Source organism: Pediculus humanus, genomic scaffold, assembly GCF_000006295.1.
Source record: "Pediculus humanus corporis 1103172108309 genomic scaffold, whole genome shotgun sequence".
Classification (NCBI taxonomy): Eukaryota; Metazoa; Arthropoda; class Insecta; order Psocodea; family Pediculidae; genus Pediculus; species Pediculus humanus.
The window spans coordinates 584,185-603,591 of NW_002987878.1; the positions used below are offsets into that span (position 1 = coordinate 584,185).

General features: G+C 34.4%; 2 protein-coding genes across 2 annotated transcripts; both read left to right on the forward strand.

The window, feature by feature from the left end:
- Window positions 1-3,360: 3,360 nt before the first annotated feature.
- Phum_PHUM581020 (disco-interacting protein, putative) lies at window positions 3,361-13,756 on the forward strand (the record flags this gene model as incomplete). Its single annotated transcript, XM_002432296.1, has 23 exons — window positions 3,361-3,370; window positions 3,626-3,754; window positions 3,849-4,017; window positions 5,557-5,681; window positions 5,775-5,894; window positions 6,710-6,915; window positions 6,998-7,321; window positions 7,408-7,635; window positions 7,711-7,972; window positions 8,057-8,431; window positions 8,526-8,743; window positions 8,821-9,033; window positions 9,136-9,367; window positions 9,713-9,825; window positions 9,941-10,187; window positions 10,275-10,542; window positions 10,626-10,790; window positions 10,867-10,982; window positions 11,076-11,299; window positions 11,380-11,574; window positions 11,672-11,945; window positions 12,835-12,958; window positions 13,504-13,756. The coding sequence occupies 23 exons, from the start codon at window positions 3,361-3,363 to the stop codon at window positions 13,754-13,756; spliced, it is 4,590 nt and encodes a 1,529-aa protein (XP_002432341.1).
- A 3,723-nt stretch (window positions 13,757-17,479) lies between these two features.
- Window positions 17,480-19,339, forward strand: Phum_PHUM581030 (peptidoglycan recognition protein, putative; the record flags this gene model as incomplete). Its single annotated transcript, XM_002432297.1, has 4 exons — window positions 17,480-17,837; window positions 17,908-18,078; window positions 18,155-18,712; window positions 18,786-19,339. The coding sequence occupies 4 exons, from the start codon at window positions 17,480-17,482 to the stop codon at window positions 19,337-19,339; spliced, it is 1,641 nt and encodes a 546-aa protein (XP_002432342.1).
- Window positions 19,340-19,407: the final 68 nt, after the last annotated feature.

The following is a 19,407-nucleotide window of genomic DNA, read 5'->3' on the forward strand; positions in this document are numbered from 1 at the left end:
ATTACGCGTGTGTCATGTCATCGCGTGGTTATTAACAAATGACCAACCATTTTCGACGTCGTGGTTTTAGATGAAGTTAATAACGATGATGATGATGATGATGATGTTGAGTATTGAATAAAACCGAGAGACCGAAATTGTCGTTATGTGGAAAAATTAATATATCGTTGGTTGTTTGTTTGTTTGTTTTGTCCGCCCCCGCCTCATCCCCCCCTCTCGCTTGCGGTTTGTTTGTTTGTTTGTTTGTTTGCTTGTTTTTTAATTCGTAAATTTTAACAATAGGTGAAACTTTTTTAAAAAATAAAAATAAACAAATGATAATGATAATAAAGTGAACCGGTTCGTTGATTTTTTTTATTATTATTTTTTTTTTGTCGTTCCGTCGCGCAATTTGAACACGTTTACCGAAGAGGGGGGAGGAGGAGGAGGAGGAGGTGGAGGATGAAGGGAAAAATGTCGCAAATATTAAAAAAAAAAAAAAAAAAAATTTTATCGATCTCGAACATTATTCAAATTAATTTTTTTTTTTTTTTTTTTTAATGGGAAATCCGATCCTCGAAAAGTTTTCTTATTTCCCTCCCTTTCTCTCTCTCCCTCTCCCTCCGCTTTTTTTATATTTCTTTCTCTTTCTCCTCCCCCCACTCACTCTCTCTCTCTTTCCGTATTGTGTTTTTTTTTTTTTTTTTTTTATTTGTCTTTTACTTCCCATTTATTTAATTTTCTCGCTTTTCCTTTCAAATTCAATTTATCGGAAATATCAATTAAATTTTTTCCTTATTTTTTTTTTTTATTTCCTTTTTCTTTCTTTCTCTTCCTCCCCTCTTTCCTCTCCCCCCCTCTCTCTCTCTCTTTCTGTCTTTTTCTCTTTTATTATTATTATTATTATTTTAAATGAGGTAAATAATTGTCATCGTCATTTTTACCCGAATCGAAATCATTTTTTCCCAGATTTTTTTAAATTAAATTTTTATTTGTCGTTTTTCTTCGTCTTTTATCATTATTATTATTATTATTATTAATATCGAACGCGTGATACCGGAAAGGGGGGGGGGGGGTAGAAAAAAAAGAAAATTTGTAATAATTCGACAGTTAGTTAGTTATTAAGTATTTGCACGTAAATTCGATTAAAATGACACGGGAAAAAAAAAATGAAAGGGATTTTTCATTCTCGAATTTAACGAGAAAAAAAAATAAAATCTCGTTCGAAAAAAAAAAAAAAAAAAAAAAACTACAAAACGAAATTGAAATAATAAAACACCCGAGTGAGAGAGAGAAAGAGAAAGAGTCGGAGGGGAGGGAAAGGGGGGGGGCAAACGTGGCGTTAAACGACATTTTGTCGTGTCAGTTATTAATTTACCACATTCACGTTTTTTTTTTTTTTTTTTACGTGTGACGTAAACAAATTTTTTCTTTCGTTTCACATTTGACCCCCGTGAATTTTTCGTTATTTTTTTCTTCGTTCTCTCTCTCTACCTCTTCGTCTTTCTCCCTCTCTCTTTTTCTCTCTTTTGTTCTTTTTTCCGTGAGAAGAAAAAACGCAAAAAAAAAAAAAAAAAGAAAAATGTCAACGAGTTTTTCACGGTGTACGATTTACTTTAACAAAAAAAATAATTTTTTTTTTTTTTGTAATTTTTTTTTCCCGCCTTTTTTTTTCTTTTTTAAACAATTCAACAAAAGACAATGAGCAACGGAAAAGCGAGAGAGAGAGAGAGAGAGAGAGAGAAAGAGAGAAACAAAGGTAAAAAGCGGAAGCGGCAGACAGACAGACCGAGAGAAAGAGAAAAAGAGAGAAAACTTTTCGAATGTTCATTAATTAATTTTCAACGGAAAATCAAAGAGAGTTTCCTTTTTTTTTTTTTTTTCCTTTTTAAAATTTATTTTTAAATCTTTTCTTTCTCCTTCCACGTCGGAGGTTTCATTTCATAACGAAAAATTAAGGGTAATCGTTAATTAAATAAACGAATCAAAAGCGGGGAATTTTTTTCTTTTTCTCTCTCTCTTTCCCTCTTCCTCCCTCCCTTTCGGTTTATTTTTTTCTACTTCCACGTTTTTTTTCTCTCTCTCTTTCTCTCTCTCTCTCTCTCGTTTTATTCGTAGGTCAAAGTTTTTTTTCCCTCCGAAATTACGATCATGGGTCAGCGAGAAGGAACTCCGTAACGTATAACAAACGTTTGTTTGTTTTTCGTTTAATTATTATTATTATTATTTTAAGAGAAAAACGCGCGATCGAACCCATCGGGGGGGGGGGAAGACACCCTCCTCTTCCCCTAAAATAATTTTTTTTTTTACGAAAGCTAAACGTTAAATAATAAAAAGATTAAATATTTTAAAGGATTCGATAATGTTTGAGTAGATGGAATGATAGGTTAAGGTTGAAAATTCCTCCGGTGCTCCTGCCCTTGCTCCTCCTCCTCCTCCTTCTCCTTTTCCTCCTGCTTTTCCGACGGAGGGAAAAAACAAGAAACAGCACTTAAGACTTATTATTAACCGACAGGAAAATTAAATTGACTTTTCTCTTAGGCTAGGAAAATCTCCGATGGGAAAAAGAAATGCGAACCGTCATCAGAGTGAGAGAGAGAGAGAGAGAAATTTTTTTTTTTTTTTTTTTATTCGAAAGAATTTCAATTTAATTTGACCCAGTGAAGCCGATCCGTTTTCCAAAAAGGAATCGAGTTTCCATCTCGTCACTCTTGAAATTCGAAAAAAAAAAAAAAGGTAAAGAGAGAGAGAGAGAGAGAAATGGAAGAAGGAGAAAAGAATTTCGCATTTTCATCATATCAACGATGACGCAACGCTGCCCTCACGTGGCAATAAATGGCAAACGCGAAAACAATTTCGAGATAAAGTAACGTGTCCTACCTGAGAAACCTTCTGGAACATTCTTCTGTATCCTTTTCATCCCGTTTCCTGTTTATATGCTTTTCCATTTCGGCGACGCCAAGAGGGAGTCATCATTCCACAAATCGATCGAATACCTGGTGGATGATACGATTATTATTATTATTATTATTATTATTATTATTATTATTATTATCATTATTAACATTACTATTATTATTATTATTATTGTTATTATTATTATTCGACGCGAACCTATTTTTTTTTAAACGGAAACCGGTTGTTACTTTGTCGAACTCGATCGTTCGTTCGTTTGTAATCACAACGAAAATAAAGGAAAATCAAATTTGCTGTTTGTTGTTTGTTTGTTTGTACGTTTGTTGAACTGTATTAAAACAATAATAAATTTCGAATCGGAGTGTAACGTTTCGCGGTCATCGCGTTTTTTCTTTTTCGTTGATTTTGTGTAAGAAACGATAAAGGGAGAAAAAAAAAAAGAAAATGAATGAAAACGGGAGATAAATGGTGGGGGGTTTAAGGTAGGGGGAAGGGAGAGAAAAGAACGAGGAGATGCGGGGGGAAAGGAGCGTGGGAAGAGAAGAAAAGTTGGGGGAAAAATTTTTTTTTTTTTTTTTGGATTTTTTTGCTTTAATACGTTTCGGCCTGAAAATTTGTTTTTTTCTTTTATTATTCGTTTGCTTGACGTTTGTCGTTTTTTGTTTGTTTGTTTGTTTATTGTTTCGTTTATAAAGTTTTCTAATTGCTATGAAAATTTAAAATATTACAGAAGTCAGGCAGGAAGCCGTACAGCAAGCTCTTGCAGCCATGCAAAACAGACCTAAACCATCGCTGCCTATGCCATCGAAAAGGACGTCGGTCATGGCGAAAAGTCCCGATAGAGAGCGACACGATTCAGGTAATTTTTTCCCCCTGTCTCGACACCCTCCCCCCGTACCTCGATGAAAATGAACGAAAAAGAAAATAACCTTTTTTTTGTACAAAACGCACAGATTCGAGTTCGGGAGATTATAGCGGCGGTGAAAACGTCGAAGATGTTCAAAGCACGCCGGAAAGAGAAAGAGCGAGAACGACGCAATTACTACCCCAATCAGACACAAGCAGCACAGGATCCGCAAGGGAAACTCCGCCGCAACAAAGGCAATCGCATAGAAGTACCAGGTACGAAACATACCCCCCGAGAAACGCGTTCAGAAAAAAAAAGGATGAGGATGGGGAGAGAGAAAGAGAGAGAGAGAGATACTATTTGACATTCCTCCTTTCTCGAACGTATCGATACGAAACTTTTCCCCCACCCTTTTCACCCCCCCCCTCTCCCCTCCGTTTGAAAAAAATAATTTATATCAAAGGTAGTAAAAATATACTCGAGGCCATTTGTATAAAATAAATTATCATTTGCCAAGGACTGCGTGGTAGTAGTACTACTTCTACCACTACTACCTGACTACCGACATTATTCTTACGTAAGAACAACATGTGGCACGACACGAACACGCACGCACACACGCACTCACTCACGCAAGCACGCACGCACGCACGCACAAACAACGAATGTATCGAAAATTGTATTGTAACAAGTTAACGTGTAATAGGAATGATTAATGAGAAAAAGAAAAAAAAAACCACGACGTCGTGGCAGGAAGCGAAAAAACCAAAGGAGTATGTATGGTAACTCATTAACATACACGACAACAGTTTCTTTTTTTTATGTAATTAAAATACTCGTAAATATAAATAATGAGACATAAACACACGCCTTCTGATTTATTCATATCAGAAGACAGACGCCATTTTTAAAATTAAGACGACGACGGTGGGGGTGGTGGTGGTGGTGGTGCGGGTAAGGACGGCCCACGCTTTATTATGTGACCGATGATGGTAGAAATGTGTCGTTCGTTTGTTCGTTTTTTTTTTTTTTTTTTTTTTTGATAAATTCGAGGTTTCGAGGTCGCTTACGATTTTATCGATAATTAATCGATGACCGATTCATCTTCCTCTCTCTCTCTCTCTCTCTCCCTTCTCTCTCTTTTTCTCTCGCCATATTGGACAAATCGATTTTCGATTGATTTCCTTTCGGTTGGATTTTTAAAAAGAATTTTTGCAACACGTTTTTTCTTTTTCCTTCCTTTTTCCTCCCGCCTCCTGCCCCCCTGTCCCTGATCGGCCTCGACGATATGAAATTCTCATTTTGTTATCATTATCATCATTATTATTATTTTCATTTTCATCTTGTGGTTCGAAGGGGGGGGGGAGCAGAAGAAAACGTTCAAGTGCATATCGTTTGAAATATGGGTAATTTAATTAATTATTCTCACCGACCGCTTACGCGACCTCCTTCCCCCTCCCCCCACCGTTCAAGAGCGGTCCATTTAATTTTTTTCCAATATGGCGACCGTAAATTAATAATGATGATGATGATAATGACGATGTGAAGTTATGTAAGAATTTATTCTCTCCCCTTCTCTCTCTCTCTCTCCTCTCCTCGCAATATTCCAAAAGGGGTTTTTTGTTTTTTTTATATCCAGCTGTTAATTATTGGCGGCATGTGGTGGGTGGCTAATCTCATGCTCGATTTAATATCCTCGTTCTTATTCTTCTTCCTCCACGTTTTTTTTTTTTTTTTACACAAGTCCAAACGCCGATGATCGGTTTTCGTTTATTTATTATCATTATTATTATTATTATTATTATTGTTATTAGGATAACAAACGGTCCGAATCATACGGTTTGGGAGGAACCCATAACGCGAGATGAAAGGAAAAGAAGTAAACCGCCGCCTTTGGAAATGACGGATTTGTCGAATGTTATGCACAATTTGAGATCATGTGAGTGACTTTTTCTTCTTCTTCTTATTCTTTTAAATTAATAATAATAATAATAATAATAATAACGGAGCGAACGTGATTTTTTTTTTGCAGATTCTCAACCACCTGACGTCACGCACAACACGGCACAACAATCTAGAAGGTTGACAGCTGCCGACAGGGTGAACAGGTACAATCAATCGAGGCAATCTTCGGCATCAGACGAAAGCATGGGTGAGTATCATCGTGATCGCGTAAATTTTTCTTCCTCTTCTTCTTCTGCCACGTTATTCGAGAAGGGGGGGGGGTAAAAATTTCGAATATTATTTTATCTTTCGAGTTTTAAGTTTTTTTTTTTTTTTTGTTTCTAAAGGAAAAATAAAAGGAAAAAAAAAAAAAGTTTTCTTTTCTTTTCTTTTTGTGCCGCGCCACGTTGCAACCGAAGGAAATTAAATTTTCGTGAGATGGGGGGATGGGGGATGGGGAGTGGGAGGTGGAAATGGGAAAGTTGTCCGATCCGGTTTCGGGTAAAAAGAAAAAGAGGAAGAGGAAAAGGAAAAAAAGGGATGCCAACTTTTTGCTTTTACCAACTTTAAAGTTTTTCCTTTTTCTTTTTTTTTTTATGTATAAATTCAAAACGTTTCCTTTTCGTATTCGTCACAATTGCCGCCATTGACGACGGTTTCCGCCATTTTCTTTTTTCCAAAGTTTCCAAAGTTTTTTTTTTTCTTTCAATTATTACAATTTGAATTTTTTTTTTTTTCCTTCGAGTGTGTCACATCAAATTTAAATTTTTTTTTTTTTCCTCCAGTTTTCCTGACGTTTAATTTTTTTAAAAGCAAGTACGGTTTAAAAAAAAAAAAAAAAAAAAAAAATGATTTCGTGTAAAAAGATAAATTGTTTTCAAGAACCCCGACCGTTTTGAATTTTTTTTAAACACCTGTGCAAAAAAATAATAATAATGAAAATAATAAAACCGGAAACGGAAACGAAAACGAAAAATTAAAAATTTATCGATTAATTTTTTTTTTTTTTTTTTTTACGAACAGGTACTCTAACGGGTACGGGTAGGTGGAAAGTATCGGCGAAAATACAACAGTTACTCAATACGTTGAAAAGACCCAAAAGGCGACCGTTACCGGAATTTTACGAAGATGACGACATAGAATTAGAAATAGCCGCAAATCCGAAAGATCCGAACGCTCCAAAGCCCGAAGGAAGCACCATGACTCCGGCATTGGGCGAACAACTTGTTGTAAGTCCTCAGTTTACGTGTACCCATTTCTCCGATTGGGTAATGTTGTTGACACTGTTTTATTTGTTGCGTTTCGTTTCAGGTGCCATCAGGGTTACCACGTAATTTAGAAGCTGCCATTCAAAGGTACGGGTCGGCATCGTTTAAAGCTCCCGTCGCAACGGTTTTAGATCCGAACGGAAAACTAATAACTTCATTAAGTTACGGAAAATTGCTCAGTAGATCTCAAAAAATAGCTTACACTTTACTAAACAGATCGTTTAGCAAGGAAACAACGCTCAAATCTGGTGATAGAATAGCTCTCGTTTATCCGAATAACGATCCAATTAATTTTCTATGTGCTTTCTATGGGTGTCTTCAAGCCGGAATCGTTCCCGTTCCCATCGAAGTACCCTTGACGAGAAGGGTGAGTTGTTGGTGATTTCGATATATCACTTTTCGATATATCGCTTTTCGATTTTGTATGTAATCGTATGTGTATATATATTTCAGGATGCGGGTTCCCAACAAATCGGATTCCTTTTGGGAAGCTGCGGTATTTCCGTCGCACTCACCTCCGAGGCTTGTTTGAAAGGATTGCCGAAAGTCACGACGGGAGAAGTGGTCGCTTTTAAAGGTTGGCCCAAATTACAATGGTTCGTCACCGAGCATTTGGCAAAAACTCCCAAAGACTGGTTACCGCCTCCTAAATTAACCGACGACACTCCTGCCTACATAGAAGTAAATTTCGATTTTAGTCGCAGAAAGTTTTTCGTCGTCGTCGTCACGATTAATGTTTTGTTGTTTGTGTTACAGTACACGACGGATAAAGATGGTTCTGTTATGGGTGTGACCGTCACGAGAGTGGCCATGTTATCCCACTGCAGAACTTTAACAATGGCGTGCAATTATACGGAAGGAGAGAACATGGTCTGCGTATTAGATTTTAAAAGAGAAGTAGGTCTTTGGCATAGCGTTTTAACGAGCGTTTTAAACGGGATGCACGTTATATTCATACCCTACGCTTTAATGAAAGTCAACCCGGCTTCTTGGATGCAAATGATAACAAAATACAGAGGTGCGTATATCCGTTTCCGTTTTCTTCCTTCCCTCCTCACCACCACCACCCGGTTACGTTACAACGTTTTCATGTCGTTTCCAGCGAGCATAGCCGTCGTCAAATCGAGGGATTTGCATTGGGGCCTTCTAGCAACAAAAGATCACAAAGACATTAGCCTGTCGTCGTTAAGACTTCTTCTCGTTGCCGACGGAGCTAATCCGTGGTCGCTTTCGTCTTGCGATCAGTTCCTATCTGTGTTCCAATCGAAGGGTCTTCGTTCCGATGCCATATGTCCGTGCGCGTCATCGAGCGAAGCACTCACCGTGTCGATCAGAAGACCCGGTCGTGCCGGAGTCAACGCGACGGGAAGAGGAGTTTTATCCATGTCGGGATTAAGTTTCGGCGTGGTACGAGTCGATCAGGAAAATTCTTTGACTTCTTTAACGCTTCAAGACTGCGGTCAAGTCATGCCTGGTTGTGAGTTAAACATTTTCAGCGATTTCGTTCGATTCGTCGTTTGGGTTTTCCATCCGTTCATCATTCCTTTTTTTGGTTTTTTTTTTTTTTCCAGGTGTGATTGTGGTTGTGAAAATCGAAGGAACATCATATTTATGCAAGACTGACGAAGTAGGTGAAATCTGTGTTAATTCGGGAGCAACGGCGAGTCAATATTGGGGTTTGCAAGGGTTGACGAATAGCACGTTCAAAGTTCAGCCATTGCAAGCCGACGGTAGTCTTTTGGGCGATGCTGAATACACAAGAAGTGGACTTTTAGGATTTTTAGGACCCGTACGATAATATCCTTTCGTTACGTCGTGAATGTTTTTTTTTCACGAAAAAATTAATTTTTTTTTTTTTTCTTAAAGGGAGGTTTGGTGTTCGTATGCGGATCACGTGATGGTTTAATGACCGTCACGGGTAGAAAACATAACGCGGACGATATAATAGCAACTGTTTTGGCTGTGGAACCCATGAGATTCATTTACAGAGGTCGAATCGCCGTTTTCAGCATAAGAGTATTAAGAGACGAAAGGATTTGCGTCATTGCGGAACAGAGGCCCGAATGCAGCGAAGAAGAGGTTATTTATCAATTCGAGTTTGTCGACGAACAAACAAACAAACAAACGAACGAACGAACAAACGGTTTTATAAAAACGTTAAAAATTTTTTTTTGTTTTTAGAGTTTTCAATGGATGTCGAGAGTTTTGCAAGCCGTCGATTCCATCCATCAAGTCGGTATTTACTGCCTGGCATTGGTGCCGCCCAATTATTTGCCAAAAACCCCGTTGGGAGGAATTCATTTGTCGGAAACGAAAAGAAGATATTTAGAAGGGACTTTACATCCTGCTAATGTTCTTTTGTGCCCTCACACCTGTGTTACCAATTTGCCCAAACCACGTGAAGTTCATCCAGGTAGGTTATGCTTGCTTCCTCTTTCTCTATTTCTCTCTCTCTCTCTCTCTATCTCGCTCTCTCTCACTCGTTCGGCTTTTTTTTTCTTTTTTTGAATCGGAACAAACATTTTAATGCAAATTTAGAAAATTATTCTTCGTCTTCTTTTTTTTTTCCGTTTCCGTTTTCTTTCTCTATGTTTCTTATAAATAAATTTTCCGCACAAAACTGACCGAATAATATCGATAATAATAATAATAATAATAATAAAACTCTATACATACTAAAATCTTACATCTTTCTATTGTTTTTCTATAATTTCGAATTTTTTATGATGTGGCTTTCCAGCTGCGAACTTTGTTACAGACATCGGTCCGGCATCCGTCATCGTTGGAAATTTAGTCCAGGGAAATCGATTGGCTTCGGCTCAGGGAAGAGACATGGGAATGATAGATGAAGAATCCGATTCTGCAAGAAAGGTAAAATTATGATGGATTAATTTGCGAGAAACGATAAACGACAACGCTCCCTCCCTCCCTCCCTCCATCATCATCATCATTATTATTATTATTATTATAAATATTATCTTTCCAGTATCAATTCATTTCGGAAACCCTACGGTGGAGAGCTGCGAGCACGGCGGATCACGTTATATTTAGCTTGTTGAACGCGAAAGGAACGGCCACGACGCTTTTGACGTGTTCGCAACTACACAAGAGAGCGGAAAGAGTTGGGAATTTATTATTAGAAAAAGGGAAAATCAACACGGGTGATCACGTTGCCTTGATATTCCCGCCAGGAATTGATCTCATATGCGCCTTTTACGGTTGTTTATACGTCGGTGAGTGAAATTTTCCACGCGTGCCCACCACCACACGTGGCCTTGCACGCGTAAAATTAATTTTTGTTTTTTCTCCCACGAAAACAGGTGCCGTACCCGTGACGATAAGGCCTCCGCATCCGCAAAATTTACAAACGACACTTCCCACCGTTCGAATGATCGTTGACGTTAGCAAATCCGTATTAGTCCTATCGAATGCGAACGTAATAAAACTCCTTAGGTCGAAAGAAGCGAGCAACGTTGTCGATATAAAATCGTGGCCGATAACGTTGGACACGGATGACATGCCTAAAAAGAAATTGCCCATGTTGTACAGAGCTCCCACGGCGGAAATGTTGGCTTATCTCGATTTCAGGTACGTGTGGTTCATGCGTTTATCGCTTGACGCATCCGGACGAACGGGTTTCAATTGTATTTCAATGATTTCTCTTTTTCCAGCGTGTCGACGACGGGAATGTTGGCCGGTATAAAAATGTCTCACGCTGCGGTTACCTCATTGTGCAAGTCAATGAAATTGGCTTGCGAACTGTATCCGTCTAGACACATCGCACTCTGTTTGGATCCTTATTGCGGTTTAGGTTTTGCATTGTGGTGCCTGAGCAGGTGAGTTTGAACGTTCCTTAAAATTTTTTTTTTTTTTGTTTTCTTCACGTTTAGTGTCCAATTTTTTTTCTTCCAGCATATACTCTGGTCATCATTCGATTCTTATTCCTCCGTCTGAAGTCGAAGTTAATCCGGCGTTGTGGTTAACGGCTGTTAGTAATTATCGAGTTAGAGACACGTTTTGTTCGTATGGTAAGCAGTACGAAGTCCGTTTTATTTTATTTTCGAATGACGTCATTTTCGAGAATGATTTTTAATTTTTTTTTCCTTTTTCTATGTTTCAAGGCGTCATGGAATTATGTACAAAGGGCTTGGGCTCATCCGTAAATCTTCTCAAACAGAGAAACGTTAATTTAAGCTGCGTTAGAACGTGCGTCGTCGTGGCAGAAGAAAGACCGAGAATAAGTCTGACAAGTTCTTTTTCAAAATTGTTTTCTGCTCTCGGTTTGAGTCCCAGAGCCGTCTCAACGAGTTTCGGATGTCGAGTCAACGTGGCCATTTGTCTACAGGTTTACGAACGGAAATGATTTTCCTTCTCTCCATCTGTCTCTCTCTGTTTCCTCGCATTTCTAATTTGAATTTCTTTTAGGGAGCTTCCAGTCCGGAACCATCGACCGTTTACGTGGATTTAAGAGCTCTTCGTAACGACAGAGTTTCTCTCGTTGAACGAGGTAGTCCGCATTCTCTATGCGTCATGGAATCTGGTAAACTTTTACCCGGAGTCAAAGTCATAATAGCCAATCCGGAAACCAAAGGCCAATGTGGTGATTCGCATTTAGGAGAAGTGAGCGTTCATATTGAATTAATTTACATTGTTTCTTTTTTCCGGTTTTGAAAATTTTCTAAAGCGTCGTAATTCGTATTGTTTGTTTGCAATTCAGATTTGGGTTCAGTCACCTCACAACGCGAGCGGATATTTCACGATATACGGCGACGACAGCGACTACGGAGATCATTTCAATGCCAAACTCGTGACCGGTTCGAACAGCGAAGTGTACGCGAGAACCGGATATTTGGGTTTCCTTCGACGCACCGAAGGAACACAACAGGACGGAAACGATGTTTCAGGTTCAGGTGGAGGTGAGGAGAACAATAGTTCCCTGCCCCCTGGCTCAGATCTAGGCTTAGGCCCTGCTCCATCCCCGGTTACCTCAGGTGCACATTCATTAACATTACTAAGCTTGGTGTGAAATTCTATTTTTTTTTTTTTTTTTTTTTTTTTTTTGTGTTTGCATGCCGCTCCCTCTTCGACGTAATCATCTCGCTTTGCTCATCACCGACACCGGATAACAACAAAATCAAAATCAAACTAAAAAAAAAAAAAAAAAAAAACCAAAAAAAAAATTAAAGGTTTGTTTTCATTAAGTAGTATCATTTCCATTTGCGCTGGAGGATGAAAATCATATAAAAATGGAACTTTCTTCGCGCTGGTGGATTATAATTAATTATCGTAACAACAATAATAATAATAATAATAATAATAATAATAATAATAATTTCATTCACACAATCACTCACTCACTCGCACACACACACACACACACACAATCATCTTTAACACGATAATTCGAGGTATGTATTTTGGGATGTTGGATTTTCATTCGACAATTTCTTACAACGGCGCCATTTTGTTTTTTTTTTTCCTCTGTTGGTTCGAAAAAATCGGTGCATTGAAAAAATGCAAGGGACTAACGTGCTTTTTACCTTTCCCGCTCACTCGCTCGCGACGTCGTTTTTTTTTTTTTTTTTTTTACATACGAAATTTCCTTTTCCTTTTTGATTGATCCCGAAAAGAAAAATTAAAATGGCCGAAGGGAAATTCATTTCACATTTAATATTCATCAAATTGTTATCACCGACTTCGTTATCATCATCACGACGATGACCGGCCGATCAATGTAACGCATCATTTTCATAATTCACCGTCGTCTTTCTTTTTATCATTTATTTAATTGTAGAAAATTGATAATTTTTTTTTTTTTGTTCAAAGTCGTTCGTTTATATAATAATTAATTATTAATTTTTTATTAATGATAAATTTTAGAATTACACGATGCCGTTTTTGTCGTCGGGGCCTTGGATGAAACTGTGATGCTGCGGGGAATGAGATATCATCCGATTGATATTGAAAATAGCGTTATGAGATGTCATAAGAAAATTGCCGAATGGTGAGAAAACGATTTTCTTATTAATATTAATCTCTCTCTCTCTCTCTCTCTATCTACCTATCCATCTATCTATCTATCCATTTATCTATCTATTTATCTATATCTATCCATCTATCTATCTATCGATTTATCTATCTATTTATCTATATCTATTTATCTATCTATTTATCTATATCTATTTATCTATCTATTTATCTATCTATCTATCTATCTATCTATCTATCTATCTATCTTATCTATCTCTATCTATCCATTTATCTAACTATTTATCTATATCTATCTATCTATTTATCTATCTCTATCTATCCATTTATCTAACTATTTATCTATATCTATCTATCTATTTATCTATCTCTATCTATCCATTTATCTAAATATTTATCTATATCTATTTACCTATATCTATCTATCTACTTATCTATCTCCATCTATCCATTTATCTATCTATCTTTATCTACCTATCAATCTATCCATCTATCTCTCTCTCTCTCACTCTCTCTTGATGATCGGATTTTTGACTTACTTTTGTTTTTGTGTTACCGCAGCGCCGTATTCACGTGGACCAATCTTCTCGTGGTGGTCGTCGAATTAGACGGTAACGAAAACGAAGCTTTGGATTTGGTTCCGCTCGTGACGAACACCGTTTTAGAAGAACATCATTTAATCGTGGGAGTCGTCGTGGTCGTAGATCCCGGAGTCGTGCCAATCAATTCAAGAGGAGAAAAACAAAGAATGCATTTACGTGATGGTTTTCTCGCCGATCAACTCGATCCGATTTACGTAGCCTACAACATGTAAAAAAAATAAATAAATAATATAAAAAACAAAAACAATGAAAAACACAAACGCGGAAAATTAAATTTAAAAAAAAAAAAATTTTTTTTTTTTTTTTTATTATTATAATATTTATTTTTTAAATTAAATTAATTATCCAACTTATTGTTATTAATGATGATGATGATAATAATAATAATAATAAAAGCAAGAAAAAAAAATTTTTTTTTTTAAATTTTAACGTTTTTTTTTTTTTTTTTTTTTTTTTTAAATATATATTTGTAGAAAGATATGACAATTTCCAGCGTGTGGAAAACTAGATTTTTATTATTATTATTATCATTATCATTATTATTTTATTTCTGTCGCGTACGATTAACAAACGGGCAAAACGCGAAATGCCGAATTTTTTTTATTACGTCATCAAAAGTTTTTTTTTTATTTTTTTAATAAAAATAAATAATTTTTTTTTTTTAAGTAAAACCCGTTGACTCGTATTGAGACTATAGTACGGAGTATTCAATTTATTTTATATTCGTTAGTCTTCTAATTATTTTAATGTAGGGAAGAAGGGGTGATGAAAATAATGAGTGAAGGGGGGGGGTAAAGGAAATGACGTAGTATAACGGTTTTTTTTTGGAAATTTTTTTTTTATAAAAATGGCGTCTCGTACGTGTATTCGGCAAAAATTTTAAATATTATGTATTAAAAATTATTATTATTATTATTATTAATTTTATCATTATTATTATTATTATTATTTTATTTTTTTTTATAAATATATATATATATATATTATTTGTTTGTTTGTTTAAGTCATTGTTTGTTTGTAGATAATTATTATATTTCTTGTATTATTGAAAAACGTCGTCGTCGTCGTCGTCGACGCGATCGAATAAAAAAAATAAAAATAAAAATAAAAATAAAATAAATTTTCATGTAAGTTTTTAGAATTTTAGTTAATTTTAAATATTAATAATAATAATAATAATTAAGTAAATAAATTGTAAACGATACACACACAAACACACACGCATACAAACACACACACAGACACACACGTGTATGTACGCTAAAAAAAAAAAATAAACATAAATAGTATGTAAAGAGAGTGAGTGAAAAAAAAATAAAATAAAATTTTTAAATTTAAGTCTTGATGTACATAAATAAATAAATAAATAAAATTATTTAAAAAAAAAAATTATTTTTTTATTCGCATAATTGTTGTTAACCAATTATTGTGTTTGTCGCATAAAATTATTATTATTATCATTATTTTTTTTTTTTGCAGTTCTTCCCCTCAAAGTTGCCAACCTCACGAACACGAAAAAAAAAAAAAATTATTTTTTACGTTTTCATTTGCATTTTATGTTTTTTTTTTTTTCGTTTTTTTTTCTCCTTGTTCGTTTTCGTTTTAGGTCACTGAATCGGAAAATTTTTGAACTTTTCGTTTTTTAAAATTATCATTATTATTATTATTATTAATTTGCAAATAGTCGGGGAGAAAAAAAACGCGCAATTTTTTCAAAAAAACAAAAAAATGTCGTTTAAAATAATGAATTTTTCATAAAAGACTTAATTAATTATTAATTAAGTATCAAAAAGTTCAATAATTAATTATTCAAAAAAATAAATATTTATTATTATTATTATTATTATTAGTGAAATTTGTTCGTCGTTAATTAATTAAAAATCATTTTTTAACGGTTTTCCCCTTGCCCCGCCCCCAAGACCCATCATGACCCGTTCTTTAACGTTTTCCACCCTATATAAAATTTTATTTGCATTTTCTTTATTATTCGAATCGACAAACGTTTAATACTATTTTTTTGCGTCGTTTGTTTGTTTGTTTGTTTGTTTGTCTCACTTCGTTAAAATTAAAAAATAAAAAAAATAAAAAATTTCCGCCCCCCCTTCTCCGCCCATCCAATCAATAATCGTTTTTTGTTTACTTTTAAATTTGGCGGGGAAATTTTATTTCGATCGAAGACAAAAATTAAGTTGGCACCGCCGTTTACAAAAATTTCAAATTTTGAAAAGATTCGAACGAATTCTAACGTCGAACACTTTGCACAGTGGCGTTTTTTTTTTTTTGTTATATTCGTTAACGTTTTTTTTTTTTTTCTTTTTGAAATTTGCGCGTTTTTTATAATTTTAATTTCGAATTAATTTAATAATTTATTAAATAAATAATAATTTTATGCGATTCTTTCGTTATTTATTGCAAATTAATTACGATATTAAAAAAAAAAAATTTTTTATAACAGAATTTTAACCGTTACGAAACATTTGACGAATAAGTAAAATAGAATTATTTTCTAATTGAAATTCCGTTTAATTATAATTATTAATTAAATTAAATAATTAAAACCGCTGAATCGTTATTTGTAATGAAAATGACAGTTACAAATGTAACGAACATACAAAAAATTAGAAAAATAATTTCACATCATCATGTATATGCATATATATATATATATATGTAAAAGGTAAACGATTTTATTCTTTTATCGTACATAAATTATTATAATAAAAGTTTAATTAATTCAAAAAAAATTTCATTTCGAAAATGACGGTTACAAAAAACCTAATATTATACTCTTTTGTTTTTTTTTTAAACTAAAAGATAAAACCGAAAAAAAAAATAAAAACTTTATCATATTTCTTAGAATTTTCGTTTATATTTTTAATGCTGATTTAGTAAAAAAACAGGTAAATGAAAAAAAAGAAGAAGAAGCTTTTTAACGTCTTTTTTCCTTAACAACGGTTCAACGGTTTTTTATATCGAATCGAACGTTTTGAAATATTGGGAAAACCCTAATTAAATATTTTTTTAAAAAAATTAATTATAATTACCCATTCAATGTGATAATTTAATCACTCCTCAGGGTGTTCCCCTCAGTAAAATAAAAATAAAACACCGAATTATGCGTGAAATGTTAAATTATTAAAAATGACCTTTACTCACATTTTAAAATTATTAATAATAAATAAAACGCACAAGTTCCAATCCAGACACTGAATGACGTCAAAATTATGTTCAACTTTTTTTTTTTTTTTTAGGAAAAATCAATCGAGTGTAAGAAGACTGTTGTTTTCAATTGAAATCATATGACGGAAACGGTCTTTCGCTTTCAAATACATTGTTGAGAGATAAAAAAAAAATTAAAAAGTTGTTCTTACTGGTTGCTCGTCGTTAGTTACGTTGCGAATTTTATAACTCTCCTCTCATTATGTATTTTTGACACAAAGAAAAAAGACAAACGTAGTGTAGACATGAATTTTTACTCGTAAGTTAAACATTGAATTTTTTTTTCTATCTCTTTCTATCTCTCATCCCCCTTCTCTCACTAGCGCCATCACTCGCGTCAGGTATTTAAGTGAAATTATTGTGTCAATATAAACGATCAAACGTACGAACGATCGGTTTTTAACGGAAAAAATTTGAATTTGAATAAAAAAGAACGCGAAGAACGTGCGGGTTGAGTTAGTGAATTTCAAACGGTTTAAGTGTTTTAATAATATTTTTAACGATTGAAAAAAAAGAAAATAATTTTTTTATTGTCAAATCACGATTAATAATAATGACAATAATGGTGTAAAAGTACGTAAATAATTAAAATATAATTTATTCAAATATAAGGAATTGTGACGTAATTTTCAAGGACTCGACAACATCCATCCATCTTGTTTTTATTTATTTATTTATATATTTTTTTTTCGTTTTTAGTTTTCGTGATTAATAAAATGGATTTGAAAGACGTGGAAAATCCAAATACCTGGAAAGGTATTATACCTAATTTTAATGTGTCACCATTGGAAGATGTCGAATCTGATGTTGTTAGTGTTAAATGTATAAATTCATCCGAATTCGTAGTCGGTAGACAGACGAATTTCAACGGTCCTGTGACCATAATTAATTACGAACACGCGACTCCATCGAATTCTTCAATAACGATAAATAATAGTAATGATGATGGTGATGGTGACAATGTCGGTAAGAATAATAAAGAAGGTGAAAAAATTATTATTAGAGATAAAGTTTTATCAGAATCTGCGGCGAAAAAAATGAAGGAAATGGCTTTTGAAAATTCATTGAAAAATTGTAAGTACCCCATTCTGTTTTTTTAATTAGTAGAGATTTTATTTATTTATTGTTATTTGTTGTATTTCAGGTTCGGCAAGGTTTGGAGTCGATGCACAGAATGAAAAAAATCCACACGATATTAAAAATTATTTAAAAAAATGTATTAATTTATCAAATGGGATTTACATAAGTTTAGCATTGCTTTTAATCGGAGCCGCCATTACTCTTATTTTAATTTATGTCAAACCTTTCGTCGAAGGTTGTTGTTTTTATACATTTTTGTATATTTAAAAGTCGTATTTTTTTTATTTTTTAAAAAAAAATTTATTTCGTAGAGAAACAAGTGACGAAATGTTATCCATCGTCGAAATCGACGACCGATATTTGCATTTACGACAAATACGAGTGGGGCGGAAGGAAAAATTACTCGGCGAAAAATAACGTGACGAAACTTCCGGTTTCTTACGTCGTCGTATCGCAAACAAATGGAGATTCTTGTTTCGATTATGATTTTTGCATGAGAACGATTAAAGGAATTCAAACGAATTCGACGGGTATCCTTGATGATTTTATCACGTGTAATTTTTTCATCGGGGGAGACGGAAACGTTTACGAAGATAGTGGATGGAACATGACGAATTCTCTTCCGTTTCCGGCCAACGAGAAAAGTTTATATTTGTGCCTTTTGGGTAATCCCCAACATTATCCTACGTATCCTCAAATTGAAGGAACTAAACATTTTATCAAATACGGTTTAGATAATAATTATCTGTCGAATAATTACGTCGTGACGACGGCTAACGCCACGTCTTCCGACACAAAAGTATCACCGGAAATATATAACATTGTTAAAAAATGGCCGAAATTTAAAATAAATCCGTTTGCGACGGAGGGTGAGTTCGGTTTTCTTAATGTTTTATTCTCTTTTTTTCTGTTTTTTAATTGAGAAAATTTTTTAATTTTTAGGGGATGAAGTACACGAAGAAGATCACGTCATGTACACAAAAGAAGATTGGGGTGGTAAACCGCCGACTTCCGTCATCGAAATGAAAATACCGATACCGTATGTCGTCATTTCCCATTCGGTAACCGTTCAATGCTACGATTTCAAACCTTGTTCGATCCTGATAAAACAAATGCAGGATTATCATCAATCTCTCAATTTTGCCGACATTGCGTATAATTTTCTAATTGATTCAAGCGGAAACATTTACGAAGGAAGAGGATGGACGAGACGAAACGTAGCCGGAGGGTTCATCAACGGACGAAACATCGATATTAATTTAATAGGTGATTTTTCGAAAACATCGACGCCCACGACGATGCAAACGAACGGAATTAAATATTTAATACGATACGGATTGGAAAATGGTATTATATCAAAATCGTATTCTTTACTCGCTGCCAATTCAACTTTCGATACTTTGAGCCCGGGTAAAAATGCATACGAAATAATATCAAAATGGCCTCATTTCGATCCGGAACCACAGAATCACGTTAAAGAATATGACGAATCTTGATTGATTTATTTATTTATTGTTTTTTGTTGATGTTGTTTTATTAATAATAAAATTGTTTTTATTTTTTA